We start from the raw sequence: 22,703 nt of genomic DNA, 5'->3' as shown, positions 1-22,703 counted from the left end.
AAACAGTTTTTCTTTCCTGAAGATAAAAATCCAGTGGACATCATTCACACAACTGTAGGGGAAATCAAAGACCAAACATTACAGAGTTACTGCAACTTCATTCTGTTTTGTCAATAAAGCCTATTCAGACTTTTGTTCTCTGCTGAATTTTTTTCCGCTCAACCAGTGATAAACGAAAGGCACGGTACCACTTCCAGGCTGGCATTGCCACAGGCCTTGCAATAGAGATTCTGCTGTTCCTTCACCAAGCTGTAGAAACAGCTATTCACACGCTTTTGATGTCCCTGAACATTGCCTTTGTCTTTCTTATCTAATTCTGGGGAACAGTGCTGTGGTGCTTTTTTGTTTTGGTTTGTTTTTTTTTTTTTTAATTTTAAAAATAATACAGCACTGTGATTAAATGCAAACCCCAAACATTTTAAAAAAAGGGAAGCACAAAGGTCATAGTCATCCAGTTAAATTCTCATTGAATGCAAAATGTCTAAGCTTTAAATTAGGTGCCATCAAGAATGCAAAAAGCATAGCAACCTTATAGCAACCTTTGGGAAGAGCATGAAACACTTTCTCCCACCATGCCTTCCTCAACCTTGACAAGTTATAGGATGGGAAACACACTGGAATCTCCAGTTACATCATTCTTTTTGTTCTTTTTTCCCTTTTTATTTTAACTAACAGAAGTGTGTGTAAACAAAACTTCCTCAGACTTGCAAAAGTTTAACTCTTGTCTTGCCAGCACAGGCGGTCAAGTCCATGGTTCCCTGGTGCTGATGGCAATGCCAGCCTCAGAAAGCTCACCAGTACACCTTGGCCTAAGCCTGCTCAGTGCCACATGCAATCCCTGCTGAGGCTGATGCACAGGACCACCCCCAGCAATGGTCTAACAAGAACCTCAGCTGCAGTAACCACTTGGCAGTACCACTCCTCCAGCTGCTCATTCCTCCAATGCATATGCCTTAACAATGAAAACAGTTCAAAAAGGAAAGACTCGCCCTCCCTCCCACTGCCTCAAATTTTGTAGCTAAATCAGTTCCTTGCTCCAGTTCCCAGTGCAACCACACAGAGAGCAATGCCAGGGCAATGGGGGGGCAGCCCAGGGGCATCATTCTTGTAGCTCCAGCAAAGCAGAAGCTGCTCAAGCCAGCCTCACTATGGAAAAGATAGACACAGAATTATTGCTCATGGGGGTGGGATGGGACAGTGAATTAAAAAAAACAAAGAAGAGGAGGGGGCCTCTGCAGCCAGCACTGCCACCAAAGCCAGCACAGCATAAAACTGCCACCTCATATTTTCCCTGCTGTGGAAAAAGGTCCATATAATGAGCTTATACTTGGCTCTCAGCATTGCAACCTGCACACATGTAGTGGTTTTTAATTCCTCAGGAATCACATTAATGCCAGCATATTTTCTCAAGGAATCCTTCACCCACTTGTGATGAAGAGGAAGGCTAGAGCTGCTAGAGGTGGGTTGTTCTCCTGTGATTAGATTAACATTAGTATAAAGAACATTTTTATGAAGTGATTTAAGTGTGGGAAATCCCCAATAATTTTGCACTCTCTAATCAGTTAAGTGTCTTTGCTCAAACTTCCAGCAAACATCACCACTTGTTCCTACTCAGAGGTTTTTCTGTTAAAAACACTCTTTCCTGGCTAAAAAGAAGAAGACTCCCATAGGCTTTGATGTTTATCCAAACCTCTCTGGCCTAAAATCTGAATTGGAAATCTCACAAGAACAGGCTCTTGAGATTCTTCCAAGGCTTCTCAATCCCTGCCAAGCCAAAAATGCCACCAGAATAGCCTGATGGCTTTCCTACCTCTTGGCAAAACTAGAGAGAAAACGGATGTGCAGACAAAAGAAATGTTAATACTATATCCCTGAAGCACTGAAAGTTTCAGCCAGGTTTAAATCATTCCTCATTTTCCATAAATTTGTTTTCTTTTCTTTTTTTCTTTATAGGTAATCAATATGTTCTGTCTCTCTTTAAGGGCATGGAGAGAAAAACGAAATGTAATCACTTGTTCCTGACCTACAACAACATGCTAAGGGTTCCCAGGCTTGTGCACGCTCTCAAGCTCCAGTTGAGAAGTAAAAACATTGCCTAAGTATGTTCTCCACTAGCTTGGGCTGCAGACATGAGAATCTCAATGGTCTTACAGAAAGTGAATTACTGTGTCATAAAGCAAAGTTGCTGACCTGTCTATGCTCTTACCTTAGCCCAGTACCAAGGAAAATAAATCTTTCTTAACACTTCAGCCTTTCTTGCAGTATTTTGCCTGCCCATACCTAAAACTATACAGGTGCCCACATATATTATCTGCTGGCTACAGGTAACTGAACTTTATGTTCTAAACTTCTCCCGTAATCCAACACACAGTAAGAAACCCACATTCGTTCCGTAATCCAACAAACAGTAAAAAAATGCTTGTTGGGAAAGAGAAGTATAGTCATGGAAAGGGCACTTACTTTTGAAGGCAGGATACATTGGAATGATATTTGTTATTAGAAAAGCATCATATTTTGCTTCTGCAGAGGAACTTAATTCTGAAAACGGTGAAACAGCAAAATATTAATAAGATGAAATATAAGAATTTCAAAGAATATAAAAATGTTTTGAAAATGGCTTCAGAGATTAACTACCAGGAATACTGTAATCTAAACAGCAAATCTGAGTGCTATATTCAGAAGCCCACGCTAAATACACAAAATTTGTCTTTAATGTGGCAGCTGAACATGGAAAGGAACGATTCTATCTTTGCTTCAACTGTCAACCAGTTCACAATATTTTTATATAGCTTTCAATTGCTGTCTCAAAAAATCAGAGATCTGCTTTGCAAGCTTTTAAAAAGAGGCCAACAATTTCAGGGCAAGTGAGGAGTGTGAGATTATCTTCTAGTTCTGAGCAAGTCTCTCACCAGTAATTCAATTTTAGAAATCCACCATGAAATATTTCAGCCACTGAGTGAGAAACGCAGAGCAATGAAGTTCACAGCTGTGAGACAGTTGTGTCCCTTGAATATTTACTAGTCCCAGAAGACCCCTGCTCCAAGACAACTGCTCCAGGAGAATCCAGGACACTCATTTACACAGGGTCTCTACTAGCACTATTTCTAGAGGATGGCAGAAATTTTTAGAGTATGCAGCAGTCTAATTTGGATTTATAAATTAAAAACATGTTTACTGCTGTTTGAATCCAAAATTAGTCTGTTTATATCCTGGGGGGGGGTGTGCCTGGAATATGTTCACATTCCCTAACAAAAAAGGAAAATTACAAAATCTTTAGGTATTAAAAGCTATCAAAACTTACGAGGAGGGAAAAGGAAGCCATAGGAGAGCTGTTTGTCGCCCCTGTAGGCTGCACAGCTCTGGCTGTTTCCTGGAGAAATGCGCAGGTCAGGCCTCACACAGCTGGACAGGTGCTCTGGGACACCTGATACCTCTGCCTGCATTGAGGAACACAGACAGAAACAACAAAAAGAGTAATTTCAGCTTTCATAGATAAAAGAAAACTATTTCATACATTCGACAGCCTATATGGAAGGCCTTGTGTGCAGTAAAATAAACCACCTAACTGTACAACCAAATCATGCTCCTGCATTTGCTGCAGAGCCCCTTCTTCAGGTAGCAGAAGTCACCATGGGAAATAATTCAAATGAAGTCACTCATAATAAAACAAACCCCCATCGAAAAAAACTTTAAAATTAAAATAGGAACAGAAATATACAACCCTTCTGCCTTAAAATTCGTCCCTCATGAAGGAAAAAAGAATTTGGGCATTGTTTGCAATGGTACTTGACATAATTTCTGGCGGGAAAATCTTCCTGGGGAAAAGGAATTTTATGACTTCCAGAACACAGGTACCAAAGAAATTTCCCCAGCATTTTTAAGCACTTTTTCAAGAGGAATGAGAGCACTAACCTGTTTGGAAATAGTGTAGGATGTCCAGAGAGGCATCAGGAACGTTTCACTGTAGCCACTTTCAAAGTCGTGGTGATGCAAGATATTGTATTTTGTGCGGTACAGTACTGCAGGGCGCCCATATAAAAGATGCTTATCTGCAGATCAGAAGAAATTACATTTACATTTATTCCTGAAAAACTTAAAGATGAAAAAAAAAGGGGGGGGGTCAGCTTTGTATCACATGCTGATTTTTCAGTCATCGTTAATGGGATATACTGACCCTGAATAACTGCTAAGAAAAATCTTGCAACAGACAGAGAAGCAGCTCTTCAACAGTTCTAGTTGGGATCCTCATTCCAGGCTCACAACCCCCTTTGGGATTAAAATTCCATTCTAACCTTGAAAGCTTGATGGGGTCATAGCATGGAGAGAGGCATCCAAACACAGGAGACTCCTCAAGGATCCCTGTGTCCATATCTCAGTCACACATGAGGTGATAAGCACTTTTTTTGTAGCTTTACATCAGTCCCTATTCTAGCAGTTCTGCCATTCCTCTCTGGACTTTCTCCCTTTCCTATGTTTTTTGTAAAGTCCCTCTCAAAAGGGAGGCAGAAGTCATCACTCCCTAAAAGAATAGGTTTTTTTCCCCTTGGCTGATACAGATTTTGTTCTGAAGACTGGTGTGCTACTTTTTGTTCGTAATATCAAAAAAAAACAAAGAAAGAAAAAAAGCCTTTTTCCTAACTTTGGCTACAAAGACGTCTCCAGCTCTGTAAAACTTGCTTTTCTTCTGTCTCGGTGATAAGTTACAGTTAAATGTCCTTAGATAACTCTGACAAGCTTGCTTATAAACAGATAAAAACACTGAATGAGATAGAAGAAAAATAAATTTCCTGGCTAATCTTGCACTACCCTGTACAGTTCATTGATTTTGATAACCTTTTGGCAAAAACACTTGGCTTTCTTTTAGAAATTAAAACCTAGAAACAAGGAAAGCAGCCTAACATAGTTTACAGAAAGGCATTTAACCTGAAAGAAAAGGGCATGTTTTATTAGTGTTTGAGTCCAAACAGAGGATGTTTTCACAGGGCACAAGAAAAAAAGTAGGAAAGCCTAGTCTAAGGATAGAGATGATAAACTTGCTTTATTCAAAAGAAGCTGAAGTCATCTTTTTCTTCTGCATGTGAATAACAACACAGTGCACTGTGTGGGAGATGGGAATTAACAAATAAATGCAGGAAGGTCTGTGAACAGGTGCTACAGCCTGTAATGAAGTAAAACAAAATAACTTACACCTAGCACAATTCCTTATTGTTTAAATAAGGGGCTCATCATTCCACACTTAGCAGCAAACTGACAAACCAGCAAGTGTAATTGGTTTAAATGCTTACATCTTAAAATACACTAAAAATACTATTTTTATATTACTACAGTGAGGAAGCATCGAAACCATAATCCAAAACAGAGATGTTGAGATACCCCAGACTACAATGACAAGAGTGTTTTTTCCTGATGCCAGAAATTGCCACGGCAAGGAGGAGCCCTTCATTAATTGGAAAATCAGTTTAACAAGATGAAAGCTGGAGAAAGGCAATTTAACTCACATAAGATGAATAACTTCACCTTTAGAAACTAAAGGATAGGCCGCATTGACTGTTCACAACAGAAAAACTGAGAAAATAACTTCATAAGGGAATAAAAGCAAATCTCCTTAATCATCTGAGCAATGCCATTTGAGGTACCTCAAAAATTCACGTCTAAACTCAAAGCTTCAGAGTTTGCTAATTTGGACAATTGTTATGGTAAGGGAAATGCTGTGAATTGTTATGCTGAACTGGATCACAGCTGTGAGAAGCTCTGCCTTGATTTGCCTTTCTGTCAGCAGTTCTCATCCCATTCTCTCTGCTCCTGTTGCTGCCCTTTAATCTGGACCACAGTCCTCGTGCATCTGAGGGTGCAGCCACATGGAAATCAGTGCTGGACTACAGCAGGGAGGGTGCAGGAATGAGGAGCAGGGAGAGCAGGGGATGCTTTCTCCTGGGAGTAACATTGACTTGAACACTGAAGAGGGACGGAATTGAGCCGAGTATCTCTAAACACTTGTTTCACTGGGTAAACTGCACCCTAAGGAACAAGCACTAGAGAACTAGCCAGATATTGTCAAAGCAGCTGTAGCATCCTTTCTAGGTGAAACCTAAGCCTGAATAACACTGATAAAACAGTATGCAGATGTGGTCTATGGTTTTTTCCCCATTTATAGCTTGTGGTTGAATGGAGTACTGCCTCATGCACCCTCTCCTTTCCTCATGTCTCTGCTTCCACATCTCAGCTTAAAACTTCTAAAAGTAGTGGAATGGAAGAACTAAAATTTTTATCACTGTGAATGATACTTTAGTCCTGGTAACAACAAAAGATAGTGTGAACTTCCTCATGTGAGCAGCACTTCATCTTGCCCACGTATCTCATGAATGTCTGTGTGCTATTTTGACAGTTACTTGAAAAGACAGTTTACTACACATTAACTAAACCAAACCAGGAGTTGCTCTGTTATTAATGACACAAAGTGATTTGCAAAAAAAAACCAGAAGTAGATTTTATTGACTGAGGCACCAGGCTCTTACCTTCTGTTCCCTTGACGTGAAAGCGCTTGTTGAGTTCATCCAATTTGTTCTTCTCAAGAACAGAAAAAAGGAACAAGATTAGGATCACTGGAGCATTCTGACATCCTGTTTTACTAGGCATCTAGCAAAACAAAGCTAGTGCTGTAAGACACTGATGATTTTCTTGTCTCCTCTTTTACAAAAAGCCATAATTGTTCCAAAAAGGCAGAAACACTTCACAGGAAGGATATGGGGAATTCTTATAGATCAAACCCTCTCAAAACACATAAAATGGCTACAAATTTATTAGAAATTAATGCTAATAGTGGAAGCTTCCACAGATCCTAAACACTTACCTTGTCATCACATGTACATCCTATATCAAAATCTGATGCAGAAGGTAGGGCTACAGGATACAGTGGCTTAGCAACTTCATCTGGCACAGTTGGTTTATAAACATTGGCTCTCAGAAGGTGATTTAAACTTCCATGAGTGCCATTATTGGGAGCAGGCTTTAATCCAAGCAGATCTATGAAATCACCAAAGAAATATGAATGATGGTTAGATTTCAAATATGTATTCGAAACAGCTCTACCGAGCCGAGACATTTATTAGTAATACTGTTTACACCCACAGCAAGTTAATGAAAACTTTTACTGTAATAAAAATACTGATCTTTTGTCCAAATCATAAAATTTCAGATGCCACATGAATAGTATTGTTGCCTTTATGACAAGGTTAATTTGCATCAAGACACTGGAAAACAGTTTTATTGTAACTACTCCTTCAGCTTACAGTGCAAACCCAACAGTCAATGTGCTGACCTTACACCAAACATCTGCAACACAGTGATTTATAAATAAGGGATAACTACCTCTTAGGTAGTTTGGGGGGAAAAAATTACAGCTTTGAAACACCTTGAAAGTTTTATTGTGAATTACACTTCGAAAGTTTAATTGTGCTGAAAAATCAGTATTAAAGATCCTAATGAATATCTGCATACATCATCAGATTCTTCTTCATGGCTTCAGTACAAATTCAGGAAACAGAATCGTACAGAAGATGCCATAGAAAACTAAGTGATGAACCTGAGCTACTGCATGACACATGCAGGTGCAGAAGCAGTCTCTGAACAGAAACCTCCTTCCTAGACTGCTGAGATGTGGACACCACACATTTTAGTGGTGTCCATTTGATCTCTGTCAAGCTGCACACATCAAAATCCTCTTTATTGGCCAGCTGCTAAAGTAGAGCAAACTGAGGCCCCTGAGAAGTGCCTTCAGCCCACCTGGTGAGTACTTGGGAAAGGGGAACTAGGAAAAGAACACTGGGAAGGACTCAGGGCATGAGCTCACAGGTGCCTAAATTAAGCCCTGCTGGCCAAAACAGCTTGCTGCTTTTGCAAGTTCTCAGGCAGGCAGCTTACCACACATGACGTTGTAAAGTTCAATGTTTTCAAAAGGAGGTACTTTGGTCTTATACTTGAAGGTGGGGCCATAACCTATAAAGACAGTCTTAAAAAAAAAAAGGAAGAGAGAAGAAGAGCATTAAAATGTAGGGGTTTTTCACTGAGTATTTTCGTTGCAGAGAACTTCAATTTCTTCTGCCTTCAAAGACCCTCCCACAAAGGTTACTGTGTTGCTCATACCTGCATGCTGTTTATCTTGTTGTCATAGCCATGGTCTCCATGGAAGAAACATTTTCCTGTTGGTTTCTTGTAAACGTCCACAGCTTTCCTAAATTGAAAAAGCATTAGAAAATTTCCTCAAAAGGTGGCTGACCTGACGATATACTTTGGAGGCAGGAAGCATAATGCTACAGGGCAGTGCATTGTTTAGTTTTCTTGAATAGCAGTAGTGGGTACTGCAGGCTTATCCAGCATGTCCAGGGTTTCTCCCTCTGCTCCCACTCTAAGAGGGTGCAAAACTAAGGGACAGCTCTTATCATTGATAAAAACCTTAGTGTCTATTATTTTCTCTGACTTTCTTATGTCACAAGAGCTCCTGCAGACTGGAGGTGTCGGACCATACTATTCCAATCCTCAAAAGACCAACAGAGGCTTCTCTAAAGCGCATTTGTGATGTTACAATGCTGCAAATGTCATATAATGCTATAAAATGCTTTCTCCTATTTGCCTTCAATAAACAAAAATGGGGAGCAGAAACAAAGCTGAAAGGACAAGAGAAATATTTTCATGAAGACAAATAGCTGAGATAATAAGTGCTGTACTATAGGAATGCTAATTATCAGCTTGTTACTAAGGTGGGTTTTTTAAAAAAAAAAGTGGAAAAATAAGTATTGTGTCGTAGGAATTATACTTACCAGCTTGTTTCAGAGTACTTTTTTATAGTTTTATAGGGACATGTGCAGGCAATACATGCAGTGGACCAGCTAATCCTACAAATTAATTTCTTTATCTGCAATAAAATAATGCTCAACCAAAGTTTGATTTTGGCCTTGCAAATTACTAGAGTTACAGCAATCAGATCTGTGACTACCATTTTCCTGGCAATTAATAGGAAACCACTGAATGTAAATGACCCTGACCAATCCCATCAGTTCCAGCAAAATTCTTAAACCTGAAACTTTTATAGGCCTAAAATTCAGAGTGTGATTCCTTGAAATGTACATGAACCCCTGCCACAGCAACTGCACAGGGCAGCCAGCCAGCCTGTGGAGCTACACTAGAAAGTAACTGGGGTTTCTCATTCACTATTTCAGCAGAGTGATCGTTGCATAATTCGTGGAAAGATAAGCACAGATGTCAAAAGGCACTTACAACACACTACATGTTTGCCTGGCACCTATATGGGCAAAAAACCCTACCATAATTTAAAGCTCGTAACAGACTAGCATGAGCCAAAAGCTGTGTCATCCTCCATGAACCACTGAGTCAGCTTCATGCATAAAGACTCAACCATTTTCATACTGTAATACACAACATGTGTCAAAAGAATATTAAAACAGAAAGCTGTGCACAGTTCACAGACAAAGGCTACTCCTCTCCTCTTCACTCTAGATATGCGCCAACTTAGTTTTCCTCACTCAATTTTTAGCTTAAAAATTATAATTAATATTTAATATTTAAAATTCATGTTAAAAGTGTTAAAAATTGCCCATATTTGATAAGTGAAAATTCATACGGGGAAGAGCAACCCAAATCAGGGTTTTCTCTGAGCTAAAGCATCCTGGCTTTCGTGGATTTGAAACACAATACACTGCCAGCACAGCACTTTGATGGCCACCCTGTCATAGCCTTCCACATGTTCTCAGGTATTCATCTGTTGTGTCAATATCTCCATTTTCTTTCCATTCACCTATTGCATCCACTCAGACTCCTGTTCCTTAACATCCCCTCACCACATAAGCCTGCCTCTTCCTCCCACATTCCCCGCTCCCCAGTTGAACTCTTCAGTCAAAAAACCACAAAGTTGCTAAAGGAAATCAGTATGGGGTTTTACCCTCTATCCAGTGACTGATTTTCTGAAACTTTAAATTATTTTGTGTTCTGAACCACACCTTCCCACCTCAAATTTATTGAACCTCACCAGGAGTTAGAAACTTCTCTTCTGCACAGGGTACAGGTACAGGAGCAGGATGCCAAGAGACAGGGCAATCCCTTTTCCTCAGAGAAAAAGACTGAAAATCAGGAAGGAAGCAAAAGCAAGGGTTTACCTTGCCACATGCCATTTGCGATCCACCAGTAAATGAACATCCTCAATTCTTCGGTTGTAAGCATAGTGCAAGCGTTTGGGCAAGTGCTGTTTCAAGTAAGGCTTGAAGTGCTGGTCTGGCTTTCTACACTGAAATATAAATGGTTACAAATGACACACTGTCAGTAGCTTAAGGCATACATAAAACCTTCAACTACAGAAATCAAGTCGTTAAGGTCATCACTGGTGGTGTCTTGAAAACAAAGTGTACATCTAGAGTATGTAGGCCAGTCATTTCTGTGCAGTATTTACTTACATCCAAGGACTTGGGAGTCATTCAAAGATATATTTGAAATTCTTCATTCCTGTGACACTCTTGTTGGAAGCATCATCCAAAACATCACAGATGAAGCTCACAGATGAAGAATTTTATTCTAACTGGATCAAAGTTTAAGTTTCAGAGGTAACCTGAATGCTCAAAAATATACCTTATCTGCATGAGATATCTTTAAAGCCATCTGGTTACAAAATTTGAGTTTGTTTTATTTTTATTTTAAACACTTTTCTTTAATTAAAAAGTAGTGAAGTTGAAGACTATCAAATGCACTTTTTCAGCATCTTCAAAGTGCTAGTAAAATATTTACTCTAAAAGGTTATTTTCCATTTCTGAAGCAATAAATAAACAGACCCAATTCAGGGAGTAAAGATGCTCCAGGAGATTCTGTGTCTGTGCTGCCCAAAAAGGTTAAAGAAGCTATTATAGCAGCAAACAGTGGAATGTATGACAAACATTAATGTGTACTCATGAAGGGAACCATTTAACATTCTTATTCATGATAATCATTTGTTTTCCTGCCTAAAGAATGAACAGAGAAAGCTGAATAATGCCACAAATCAAGATGTGACCAGGGCAATACAGACAGATACCTCCCAGTCCTAAGTACTTACTGTAAGGTTGGCAACAATCACTTTAGGGTCATCTGTTAAGCAAAGGAAAAAAAAATACAAAAGATTAAAAACTCATAGAAGAAAACACAAGGTTTACATAAGCATACTTCCTAATAGTTCACTGATCTTTACTAAAAGTATTCTGTATATATCATCAAATTGTTTAGGTTGGAAAAGACCTTTAAGATCAAGTCCAACCATTAACTCTGCACTGCCAAGTCCACCACTAACCTGTGTTCTTAAGTGCAACATCTACATGTCTTTTAAATACCTCCAGGGATGATGACTCCACCACATCCCTGGGCAGCCAGTTCCAATGCTTGACAACCCTTTCCGTAAAGAAAGTTTTCCTAATATACAATCTAAACCTTCCCTGGTGCAACTTGAGGCTATTTCCTCTTGTCCTGTCACTTGTTACCTGGGAGAAGAGACCGATCTCCACCTGGCTACAACCTCCTTTCAGATAGTTGTAGAGAGCGATATGATTTCTCCTGAATCTCCTCTTGTCCAGGCTGAACACCCCCATCTCCCTCAGCTACTTCTCTTAAGGCTTTTGCTCCAGACCCTTCATGAGCTTCGTTGCCCTTCTCTGGACGTGCTCCAACTCCTCAATGTCTTTCTTGTAGTGAGGAGTCCAAACCTGAACACAGGATTTGAGGTGCAGCCTCACCGGTGCCGAGTACAGGGGCACAATCACTGCCCAGGTCCTGCTGGTCACACTGTTTCTGACACAGGCCAGAATGCCATTGGACTGCTTGGCCACCTGGGCACCTGGTTCATGTTCAGCTGCTGTTGATCAACACCCACAGGTCCTTTCCCACTGAACCACTTTCCAGCTACTGTTCCCCAAGCCTATAGCACTGCCTCAGGTTGTTGTGACCAGACTGCAGGACCTGGCACTTGTCCTTGTTGAACCTCACACCGTTGGCCTCAGCCCATTGATCCAGCCTGTCCCGATCTCTCTGTAGGGCCCTCCTATCCTCTGGCAGATCAACACTCCCACCCAGACTGATGTTGTCTGCAAACTGATTGAGGGTTCCCTTGATCCCCCTCATCCAGATCATCAATAAAAGGTATTAAACAGAACTGGCCCAAATACTGAGCCCTGGGGAACACTCTGGGCCCAGCCATCTAGCCAGTTTTTAACCCACTGAAGGTGCATCTGTCCAAGCCATGGTCTTCCAGTTTCTCAAGAGAATGATGTGGGAGGCAGTATCAAAGGTTTACTAAAGTCCAGTTAGGAAACATCCACAGCCTTTCCCTCATCCACTAAGCAGGTCACCTTGTCATAGTAGGAGATCTGGTTGGTCAAGCAGGACCTGCCTTTCCTAAACACATGCTGGGTGGACCTGATCCCTGGCTGCCCTGCACATGCCATGTGATGGCTCAGTGATATGTAGTTGCTTAGTAGTGTTCTCATTGCTTTAAGACTGGACCTTAGCTTAATACTTATTCTATTTTCTGAAAACACATACTTTCAAGACTTCTGTTATTCTTTAAAATAAAAAATTATCCTCAAACACAATTACTTTCCTTGAAAAATTTTCAAAGCACATTTGAATGCAACAATGCACTCTGTTAGAAGCAGTAAGATAAATATGTTGCATTTTTTGGTCACTTTTAACATTTGACCAATTTCATAGGCTACTGCTAAGTAAGTGAAAAGTCAAAGTAAAATATTCTGGATTAGTCTTTGGACTAATTAAAGGGACATGAAAGACACAAAGCCCGAAACTGGCAACAGTACATACTGTTTTCTTCTGGGGAGTGGGAGAAAGTATTTTCCGGTCCTTAGAGAAAAAAAAAAAGACTAAAAGAAAATCTTAGGAAGTGCAAAACTCTTGTTTAACTACTAATGTTGTAATTGCTTAAGGCATGATCTTGCCGAGCTTGGAATGGGCTCTACTGAACCTCAAAACACAAGCTACAGGTTTTTTCATTGCAAAGGTGTGTTTGCAGTACTGAGACAGTATTATGGATCAGGAAAATGTAGGAGGAATAAAAAAGTCAGCAGTTTGCCATTTAAGGGGATAAACCCCACTTCTAAAGCTAAGAAACATGCTTCTTTGTTCTATGTTCAAACAGCTGATTTATAAGCAATTGCGAATATTCAAACTAGGAAGCTGTGGACAGAGGCCAAAAGAGGAAAATGCTATTGCGGGAAAACCAGTGGTGTGACTCAGAGGTCAGTGAGACAAGCTGATCTTTCTGAAAGATATTGCCATTCACCCTCCAAGGAAAACTTATTTTTCTCCGCAGTTTAGGAATTCAAGATTGAAAGAACTTTATAAGACTTATCAGAACTGTAATTTGTTTTCAGTAGACTGTGAAGTGTAGGAATTCAGTCTTTATGGTAAGTTTGAACAACATGTGCACTATTTTCAACAGGTCTTTCCACATTCATCATGTATTCCTCGAGCATACATACTCAGGTAAATAAGTTTACAGTAAAATAAATGCATACATAAATCACTATCTAAGAAAGTTTTACCACATTCTTATGATTTCTGCTACTATTCTAAAGGTATTTAATCTTCAAAGATCAACTTTTCTGTGAAATTTGTCCTCAACCAAAGCATATCTGAAGTGTTTTGAAGGGACAGGTGGCTGTCCCAACTATCTGATCTTCCCCTCTATCAAAAGTTGTCACCCTTGTAGCTATGCTGCAAAAGACAGGTACTTATGGTTAGTTTATGAGTTTGCACGGTAGCTTAAACTGCTGGCAAAGCCAGTTTTGCCCTGGTACATTGAGCAACAGCAGCCATGGTGCTGGCACAAGCCCTATCCTAGTACTGTTGCCCAGGAGGTGGTATTCCTCAGGAGCAGCAGAGGGCAGCTGGGTCTGTAATGCTTGAAATCACAGAGTTAGCTTAACCAGAGGATTCCTGCCTGAGCCTTGAGTGAACTAATCAAAGATCAATTAATCTCAAAGACTAAGTCAGGGTGAATTTCTAAAAGCATGTTTCTAGAAAATAAGTTTTACTGTCAACATTGGCCCTGAATGCATACTCTAAATCTTCCTTATATCCCTCAACGTCTCCAGTCTGTTGCTGTTCAGCAACCCACACTGCTTCTCATCTATGCCAAAAGTTTGATAAAACTACTGAATTCAAAACTAAAAATTCACTTTTTTTTCTATTAGCTCAAAATGTATGAGATGCTTTTTTTTATATCCAGTCTGTGCAGTGCTCAGATCTTCTAAGTCCATTTTCTGTTGTCAGAGGGGAAAAGTACATGAATAAACTCACAAGGACACATAAGCTGTCACGTGAAGCTGGCTTGGAGTTCCCACTCCTCCTTGATATAAAAGAGTGGGGTTTAACCCAGAACATTTCAGCCATCCACTTGGTAGCTGTACCACTTTGGTGTCTGTGAACTACAGACTGGGAAGGGAGGAAGCAGCTGGTGAGCAGTGGGATTCCCTCTAAAATTCCTGCCAACACACTGCAAATTTACACCCTTTGGATAACATCAGTCCAAGGAAGGAATGAAGTCTAGTTTTCAGGATATAAGAGAAATGATTAAATTAACTTACACTTTAGGTTATTGCTAGGCCTAGGGCGAATTCGCCCTAAAGATCCAGGCAACAAAATGATGTCATCCACATTAGTCAGATAGTTGCTTAAAAATTCAGTTCTTTCACAAGTAGTGTCTTCCATTCCTGCAGAAGGAAAATGTAAAATTTATCCAGCCTGAAAAAAACCACATTTTCCAGAACAGCAAAAAAAAAAAAAAAAAAGACCCCAAACACCCTATATATTATTTTGGATGACTAATCTTGTTCTTTACAGCCATCTAATTCCAACATAATACACTGGTAGGAGTCAAACTGGGAGTGATCTTAGCACGTGCTTAAACAAGAGAAATACCAGTCTCAGAGTCGTAGAAACAGTCACCACATATACCCATATGTGCACTAACACAACTCCAAATTAAGCTCATGGAAAAATCAAAGTCTGTTTCTAGTTTAGTGTACTAGTTTGGGGATTATTTCTTTTTAAACAAATGATTTTAAGAGAAATACACAAAAGGTATTGTCTGTTGGTGGTCTGTTCTAAGGCAGCTGCAGATAAACAATTTTCTCTTGCTGCCATTTGTGGCAGGGAGGAATGTATTGCCAGACACAGAAGGTTCTCAGCACAAAACTGCCACCTCTGGAAATCCTTCCCACCCCTTACCCTTCTCTCCCCACAGCCAGAAAGGAGGCATATGCCATTTTATTGCTGATATTAGCGGTTCTTGTGAGCTTTTCACGAACAGAGATCTAAACAGAACAGGACCTTTGGTGGCATCGCTAAAAAAGTTATATAAAATCAGGTTTCTCTCAAATATGGTTGCGTTTTTCTGTAATAAAATTCTTTTTCTTTTTGCCTTTGCTTATATTTACTACTTATATTGTAAAGTTTCTTCTGATATCTGAAAGAATGAGACCTACCAAATAATATCTCCTCTTTTAGGTGGCTCTCCATCTGACCATGAAATATCTTTTTACTTCCTTTCTCCATTATTTTGATAACTTTTCCATCCAAGCTGAACACGGTCTCCTAAAGATATTCCAGTCTTTCTCCTGGTTGGATAATTTGACCCCCTAATTGCCATGGAAATTCCTTAATCTAAAGTCCTACTTCTCTCCTCATGTACAGGAGAACAGGGCTTTTAAATATTTTCCTTCCATAAAAACTGACAGAAAGATTACTCTAGGCACATTATAGCCTTCCAAAACATGCAAGAAGAGCTGCGCTTGGATGTGATATCAGAAATGCCAAGATTTAAAAAGCTTTAAGTGAAGATGTAAATACCCAGATCACTGTTATAAAAGTCCTCCAATGACAATTAACAGGTGAGCTGAGTGGCCAGTCCACACCAAATGCCTCATTTGGGCGTGTTAAACTACCAGAAAAAAACCCAGCACAAAAATATTTTAAACAGAACTTTCATTTCACTTATTATATCTACAGCTACATTGCTTAAGCCTTTATTAACTGATAAATATTATAGTTTAAAACTTACCATGATCTCCAACAAATATGACATTGACACATCGATGTAGTTTCAGCTGTTTCAGACCATCCATTAGTTGTCCTACTGTCTTGTCAATCTCTCTCAGAGGATTCACCATCATCTGTATAAATATGCAGAAAGAAAAAAAGAGTTAATTCTGTCGTTGTGATGTTCCTACTACTACAATGGTGGTCCTTTGGCAAAACTCTGGTAGGAGTAACCATCCAGGTCAAGAGGGAAAGCCTTGGCTGAGCTGTTACACCCACAACTATCATACCACTTCCTTTTGTGTATCTGCAGCACGATTTCATCATGAGAAAGCCCTGCTGAGATGATGACACAAGACAGCAAAAGATCCTTATGGCTGATCCTGGGCATCCGGTGAACATGTGTACAGTTGGTAAAACCATGTATAGAGAGTAGGAAAGCACACATGACTTTGGGGTTCAGTTCGCTTCTTATAAATAAAGAACAGTATTTTTAAAAGGCTATTTTATGTGAATGGTTTAGTCAAAGCACAAACATGAAATGAAACTTTGGACTTGGGATTCACATGCCAAGTCACTTAATGAAATTCACTTCAAAGGACATCTGATACTTAGACGACAACATGTACGTCACTTGAGCACATGGGGCTCAGAGGGAACGTTCTTCAGCTTCAAAGCCAAGAGTTTCCAGCAGCTCAAATGACAGTTCTGGCCAAATCGTCAGCAGGCCCCAGAGGACACAGATACAATACCGTGATTTCTTCATTTAAGTTTCTTTTTCATTAAGAAAAAAACCCAGAAAACAGCAGGATACGGGACTGTGTTTTCAGCTTTAAGAAAATCAAATATTTTTTACCAGATGGCACAGAGGAGGTAAAAGTCAGATTTTTAGGCAGAAGACTCAGATTTTGTTTTGATTTTGAGAAGAAAACATTTGTTGTCACAATATGGCAACTTCTTCCTCATTTGTCTGTTTGATTTGGCTGATCCAAGTATCCACAATAAAAAGTCCTCCCAGTGACAAAAAGAATTATAACAAATTGTGGATGAGAAAAAACGTAGGTTTTGGCAGAATTTTCCAAAATAAACACCATGTTAGTGTGACCCAGAAAGATATGGTTCAGAAATTCTCCCTCTGCCTGAGTCATTAAGAGCACATTTTAAACGAGTCTGATAGGTTATAAGATGAGATAGGAAATATCAACTCCCATGTGGCACTATAAATACACAGAGAAGTGACTTATGAGAGAAGGAATCATGGTGGGGAACAGAAGGAACAGTTTCTGCAACATATGGAAGCAGTTCAGTCGAAGGGTGAAATTTTGAAATATTTTAATTGAGGAAGGCCTAAGTAGTCACTTTAGTAAAAACTTTGGAACATTCAAGTTCAGAAAAAAAGAAAATTGTCTATTTCAGCATTCTTCCACTCTCAAATAAAAAAATTTCTTCAACAAATGGGAATTCCATTTTTATGAAACTATTTATACAATGTCAATCACGTAAGAAAATAAAACGTTTACTCAGAATTCAAAGCTTATTCAAGAAAGCTGGAAATCCATAGAATCATCAAATATACTGAGCTGGAAGGCACCTATCAGGATCACTGAGTCCACCTCCTGGCCCTGCACAGGACACCCCAAGAATCCCACTATGTGCCCAAAAGCATTGTCCAAATGCTCCCTGAACTCTGTCAGGCTTGGTGCAGTGACCACTTCCCTGGGGAGTCTCTTCCTGTGCTCAACCACTCTCTGGGTGAAGACCCTTTCCCTAACATCCAGCCTGAACCTCCCCTGACTCAGCCCCAGGCCATTTCCTCAAGTCCTGTCATTGGTCACAAGAGTGAAGAGATCGGTACCAGATGGATTTTCCATTAATATTTACTTTTGTCAGCAGGCTTGAGGCTTCTTTTAGAAATAATAATGATAAAAAAACAGAGCAACAATAATTACAGAGATTTCAAGTGAAGGCAATTTTGTTTAGCTACTCTCTTCAGCAACTTGATCTCCTCTTACAGCTCACATTCTTTTGCAGATGTAGCTTTCAAAAAGTTACTGGCAAACAAATAGAACTCTTGGATCCTTCTTCAGCTGATATGTTAATATCAAGGCTTTGGAAGACTGTACAGAAAAATTTTAGCTTTCAAGATGTATGGATCTCTAAGATGATGCTACAATAAAGAGTTGGTAGCATTGTGAAAACATTGCCACAAAAAAAAGATACTGAGAAGAACGCTTAAAGCTTCTAGTAGTATACTGTTGAGTGTCAAGGCTTTTGTTTCAAGCTTAAAGGAGAAATATGTAGGTTGTTTATTTAAGAGTTTTTTAATTATTTAGTTAAAATTTCTGAAATTAAAATAATACTGAAGCAGTCTATAACCCCTCCTAGTGTGTTAGTTAGTGCCAGGTGGAGAAAGATCGTACACTAAGGAATACCCTTTTCATCCACTTGCATTTCTTAATAAAGCAATTTCTATTTGATGTTTTCCTTGTGAAAACAGAGTAGTGCACCATCTCTATTGCAAATACAGCATTCAGAAATCATGTAATCAATAATCCCTTACCCTCCAAAGTCACAAAATGTCTTTAAAATGTACATTTTTAAAACAAATGTTCTTTTCCTTTTAGATTTTATGAGTCACAACATGATTAGACATAAAATCTTGAATAATCACTATGCTCCTATGAGGTGGGAGTTAAGGAGTCTACAGCCTATCGCAGAACTTGTAATAGTTCAGAAGGGTTAGCAACAGTGGAATTGTCTTCCTGGGGATTTATCTGACATTGCCTCCAGCTGATGGCTGGATTTAAAAATATTAAGGGATTATAAAGACAACTCTCCCTAACGCAAACAGTCTGAAATAAGAAAAACATAGCTCCCAGAAGGCTTGGTCTGGTTTGGCTGCTTTCCTTTGGGTCCTTCAGTACATTTAGAAAAGTTTTGGCTGCAAAATCCCAACCTGAAGCATGGAATGAACTCCCATGTTGAAAAAAATAAAGACAATGCAGTGCCTAAAAAGTGGCACTTCCATCATAAATTTTTGGAACTTACTTTCTTCCGACGAGTTTCCGTAGAATATTGATCCACTCTATGTACTTTTCTTCTTTTCTTTGGAGCTGCAACTGGTCTTTCCTGTCTCCTCTTAGGAGGAAGCTTTCTCTTAGGTCTCTTAGGCGGAGTAAGAGGGGAGCCATAACTACTCTCCTGTACTGGCAGGGAGAGATGTCTGGACTCAGAAAAAAAGCCTGTCTCAACTCACATCAGATAGTAAAGCTATGTGTGCCAGATAATTCTGAAGCATAAATGCTCTAGCCTTTTCAAAAATTTAGGCTTGTGGACAATTTAGGATCTGTCCCTCTTTAAGGAGGAATCCACCAAATTGTACTGAAAGCAGAGCAGTTACAAGAGCAGACAGCATAAAAGCAAATTAAATTGGTGTTTCAGAAGATATGTGGGGCTTCTGACTTTGAAAATATATAGTTATATGGGGGGTGTTAGTTATAAGATATTAATCCATTAATATTATAAAAAATTAAGTAAACAATTTCAATTAAAGCAAAATTCATTGCACACCATTTAATAAGTGTCTGGGGATAGAGTGCTGGTGGAAATGCAACATTTCACTTGAATGATGGCTTAGGTATGAGTATTAGAGCCTGTTCAGTCTAAATGACTTCTGCAAGGTTTCCCACACCACTTTTTGGCTGAATCAGTGACACCAACTACCTTCATCCGTGGCATTAGCAGGTGCCACTATCGTGTGCCAGACCTTGTAACCCACCGAAATCACCAGAACCTACTCTTTGGGATCTGCAGATCAGAGCTACAAAGGTGAGACAGTTAGAATGGAGCTCGTATCCTTCAAATCAGCCAGGCAGGGCACATTAGTGGCAGCACATGAGAAGTCTGCCCTGCTACCTGCCTCATTACCAGCTCCATGGCAATTTCGAGAATTTAATTTCCTAGCACTTTCAGTGTGGCATCTCATTGGGTATTGTTATTGTTCATAATGCACAACTACCTGGGACAGACTTATGGAAGGAAAAAAAATTATAAAAGTGAAAAAAAGGAGATATAGCTAGAATAAACTATTATCCCATTAATCAACTTGCTTGTAATTTTAAACTCCCCTGCTCTGACTTTAACACAAGTCACAGGCTCCTGGCACTGCTCAGATGGTGTGTGAAGTGCTGACAGGTGATGCCTACCAGGAGATAAACTACAATATGCTGTGTGTGACAGAGCATGCTGAATGGGCTTGAGAGGAGTTGGAGATTTACGATGTTATTGAACTTCTATGTACTTAGGCAGCTTCTCACAGTTGTTCAGTTACAGAGCTACATAAACAGGGAAGGGGAGGAAGGGGATGTTACCATCTGCCATGCTGTTTCATTGCTTCCAACGCAAGCAGCTGGAAAGGAGATTCTAGTCCAGTCTCATTCGTCTTTCTCCAGAAAGGCATTTTAATAAAGCAGCACCAGAGTTTTCTGTTTTTAAAATGCTTCAAGCTTTGTGCAGTCCTGATGAGAGGAGCGGCAGGGAAAGGAAGGATTCTCATTTTACTGTCTCTGAATCGGCCCAGACAGAGCTCCACAATGCCAGAAAACGCGAGGTCTGAACACTGAAATGACTGTCTCAAGACAGCATGTTAGAGGAGCAGCAGAAATGGCTTAGCAGTGCCAGATTTCGATGTATTTTAGAGCTCTTATGGTAGTATATTTCTGGAATATTTTATGTAAAAAAAAAAAGTTAGCTAGGAGGAAAAAAACAAAAAGCCAAGTTCTTATTAACCAGCCAAATCTTAGTCTTGCTTGAGAAGAGTCATAACAGAGTTATGGAGGAGGGAAACAAATCCTTCCCTGCTTACAGAAGGAAACTGTAACATCACAAGGGTAACTAGCCAGCCAAAGCTCTGCTTCTTGACCCGGATGGACCAACCTACCAGAGTTCAACTGCAGAAGCACAGAGGGAAAGATAAAAAAAAAAAAAGCAGAAGTAAATCAAAAGCAAGCATATATTTTATATGTCCCATAACTGCTCCTGGAAACATAATGGAATCCACTGAAATACTAAAAATAAAACAAAAAACAAAACACCAAACGAACAAACAAAAAACCAAAACCAAACAAACCCACCACAAGACAAAAAAAAAAAACCAACCAAACCTAGACAACCAAGTCATTTACACTGAACTTCATGTTACAGTATATGCATAGTTACACTTGTGTACACTAGCCATAATATCAATTCCATTTACCTAAAAAACCTTGGCAATTCACCAAAGGTTTATGTGTCTCTAAGTCCCTTTACTTCTAGTTTTTAAGACACTCTGCAAATATGATGTTGTGTATGTCCTGGGAAGCTCTGAGTGCCATCTGCTGAAGCCTGGAAGCTGAAAACTACCAGTAATGGATGCCATTAGACCTTTAAGATTATATATTTAAAATATATTTAGAATGTTGTTTGGTATAATAAGCTCTAATTCACTTTATTCTAAAGGAAACTTGTAAGATTTGGAGGTTTTCAAGATATAAAACTATTTCTCAAACTACTACAGCAAGAAAAATTCAGCATAAAATATTCACTCTTCCAAAGAAGAAATAAGAAGCCCATTTAAAATATAACAGAGTCCTTATGAGCTTGTTTTCAAATATTATTGTTTGGCTGATCTGCGTTTGCACGAATTAAAATGATCCGTACTACTCCAGCTGTCTAAGTGCTGCCAGCATCATACAAGAAAGGAATGATTTCACAAGGAAGTCACACTTTCAGTATATCAAGGAAGTAGCCGAAAGGGATCCCTTTGAGGACTTTCTTCCAGCTGGTGTATGTAAATTTCATAGCTCCTAAAAGTTACACTGAGAGCAGTGTCAAGAGAAACAATATAAAATACTTCCTAGCTTTTCAATCCTGAAACCAGGCCCCTCCCAAACCTCAGCATCTGTATACTTACACAGCTGTATTCACTTACTTAAATTTCCATTCACAAAGTTAGCTCCACTGTTTGAACTGCAAACCCATACTAAGTTCTGCCAACTCATCTGTTCTCAATTTGCTAAAAATCAATTTCACAGTCTTCTTGTGTTTAACGCAAATGACATAAAACTAGTTTTTTGCAAAAGTTTCATAAGCTAATAATTCACACTTTATAAGAGGCTAAGCTTTGCCTTGCAATTAGAGATCAATCTTCAGATAACTGTAGAGAAGAGCCCCCAAACAGTAAGAGTCTTTAGAGGCTTTTTCTTTTTATAGTGACTTTTCCTACAATGAACACTTTCGTAACTTCACTTTTTAGACTTTTACAATTAACCTGAAACTAGATTGCCATATTGGATGTTAAACTGGTTTGTTAAACACTACAATTTAAAGAACAATTTCAATGTCATCATCTTAATATTCTCCTTGAGGTCCATGGAAAAAGCTCCACAACCCTGTTCAGAAGGAGGTGGTTGTCTCCAGATAAATAAAATTAGAGTTTTCAGTCATAAGCTGCATATAGTAATTGTAACACTTCAATAAGAGGAATTATAAAGCATTACTGAGAAATATATCACTGAATCAGAGAGCTCTCATTACTGATACCTTGCCTAATTGAATCAGACATAGCTCTTGTTTTGAACCAA

The 22,703-nt window shown here is 39.3% G+C and overlaps 1 protein-coding gene across 9 annotated transcripts in view; it reads right to left on the bottom strand.

Annotated features, from left to right (window-relative positions):
• ENPP2 (ectonucleotide pyrophosphatase/phosphodiesterase 2) overlaps nt 1-22,703 on the bottom strand; it is a 72,805-nt gene that overhangs the window by 6,248 nt on the left and 43,854 nt on the right. For 5 of the 9 annotated variants that reach the window (XM_064646033.1, XM_064646095.1, XM_064646052.1 and 2 more), the window contains exons 12-22: nt 16,106-16,217; nt 14,631-14,756; nt 11,096-11,127; nt 10,170-10,297; nt 8,143-8,230; nt 7,921-8,008; nt 6,851-7,023; nt 6,516-6,567; nt 3,913-4,049; nt 3,302-3,437; nt 2,461-2,538 (exon numbers count right to left, since the gene is read on the bottom strand). In XM_064646033.1, the coding sequence (XP_064502103.1) occupies nt 2,461-2,538; nt 3,302-3,437; nt 3,913-4,049; nt 6,516-6,567; nt 6,851-7,023; nt 7,921-8,008; nt 8,143-8,230; nt 10,170-10,297; nt 11,096-11,127; nt 14,631-14,756; nt 16,106-16,217 (1,150 nt within the window). Of the gene's footprint in view, nt 1-2,460; nt 2,539-3,301; nt 3,438-3,912; nt 4,050-6,515; nt 6,568-6,850; nt 7,024-7,920; nt 8,009-8,142; nt 8,231-10,169; nt 10,298-11,095; nt 11,128-14,630; nt 14,757-16,105; nt 16,218-19,131; nt 19,285-22,703 lie in introns of all 9 variants that reach the window. The other 4 variants (XM_064646042.1, XM_064646062.1, XM_064646079.1 and 1 more) reach the window with 2 other exon arrangements.

Source organism: Pseudopipra pipra, chromosome 1, assembly GCF_036250125.1.
Source record: "Pseudopipra pipra isolate bDixPip1 chromosome 1, bDixPip1.hap1, whole genome shotgun sequence".
Lineage (NCBI taxonomy): Eukaryota > Metazoa > Chordata > Aves > Passeriformes > Pipridae > Pseudopipra > Pseudopipra pipra.
The sequence above is the reverse complement of the archived record's forward strand: the minus strand, read 5'-3'. Positions and strand labels throughout refer to the sequence as shown.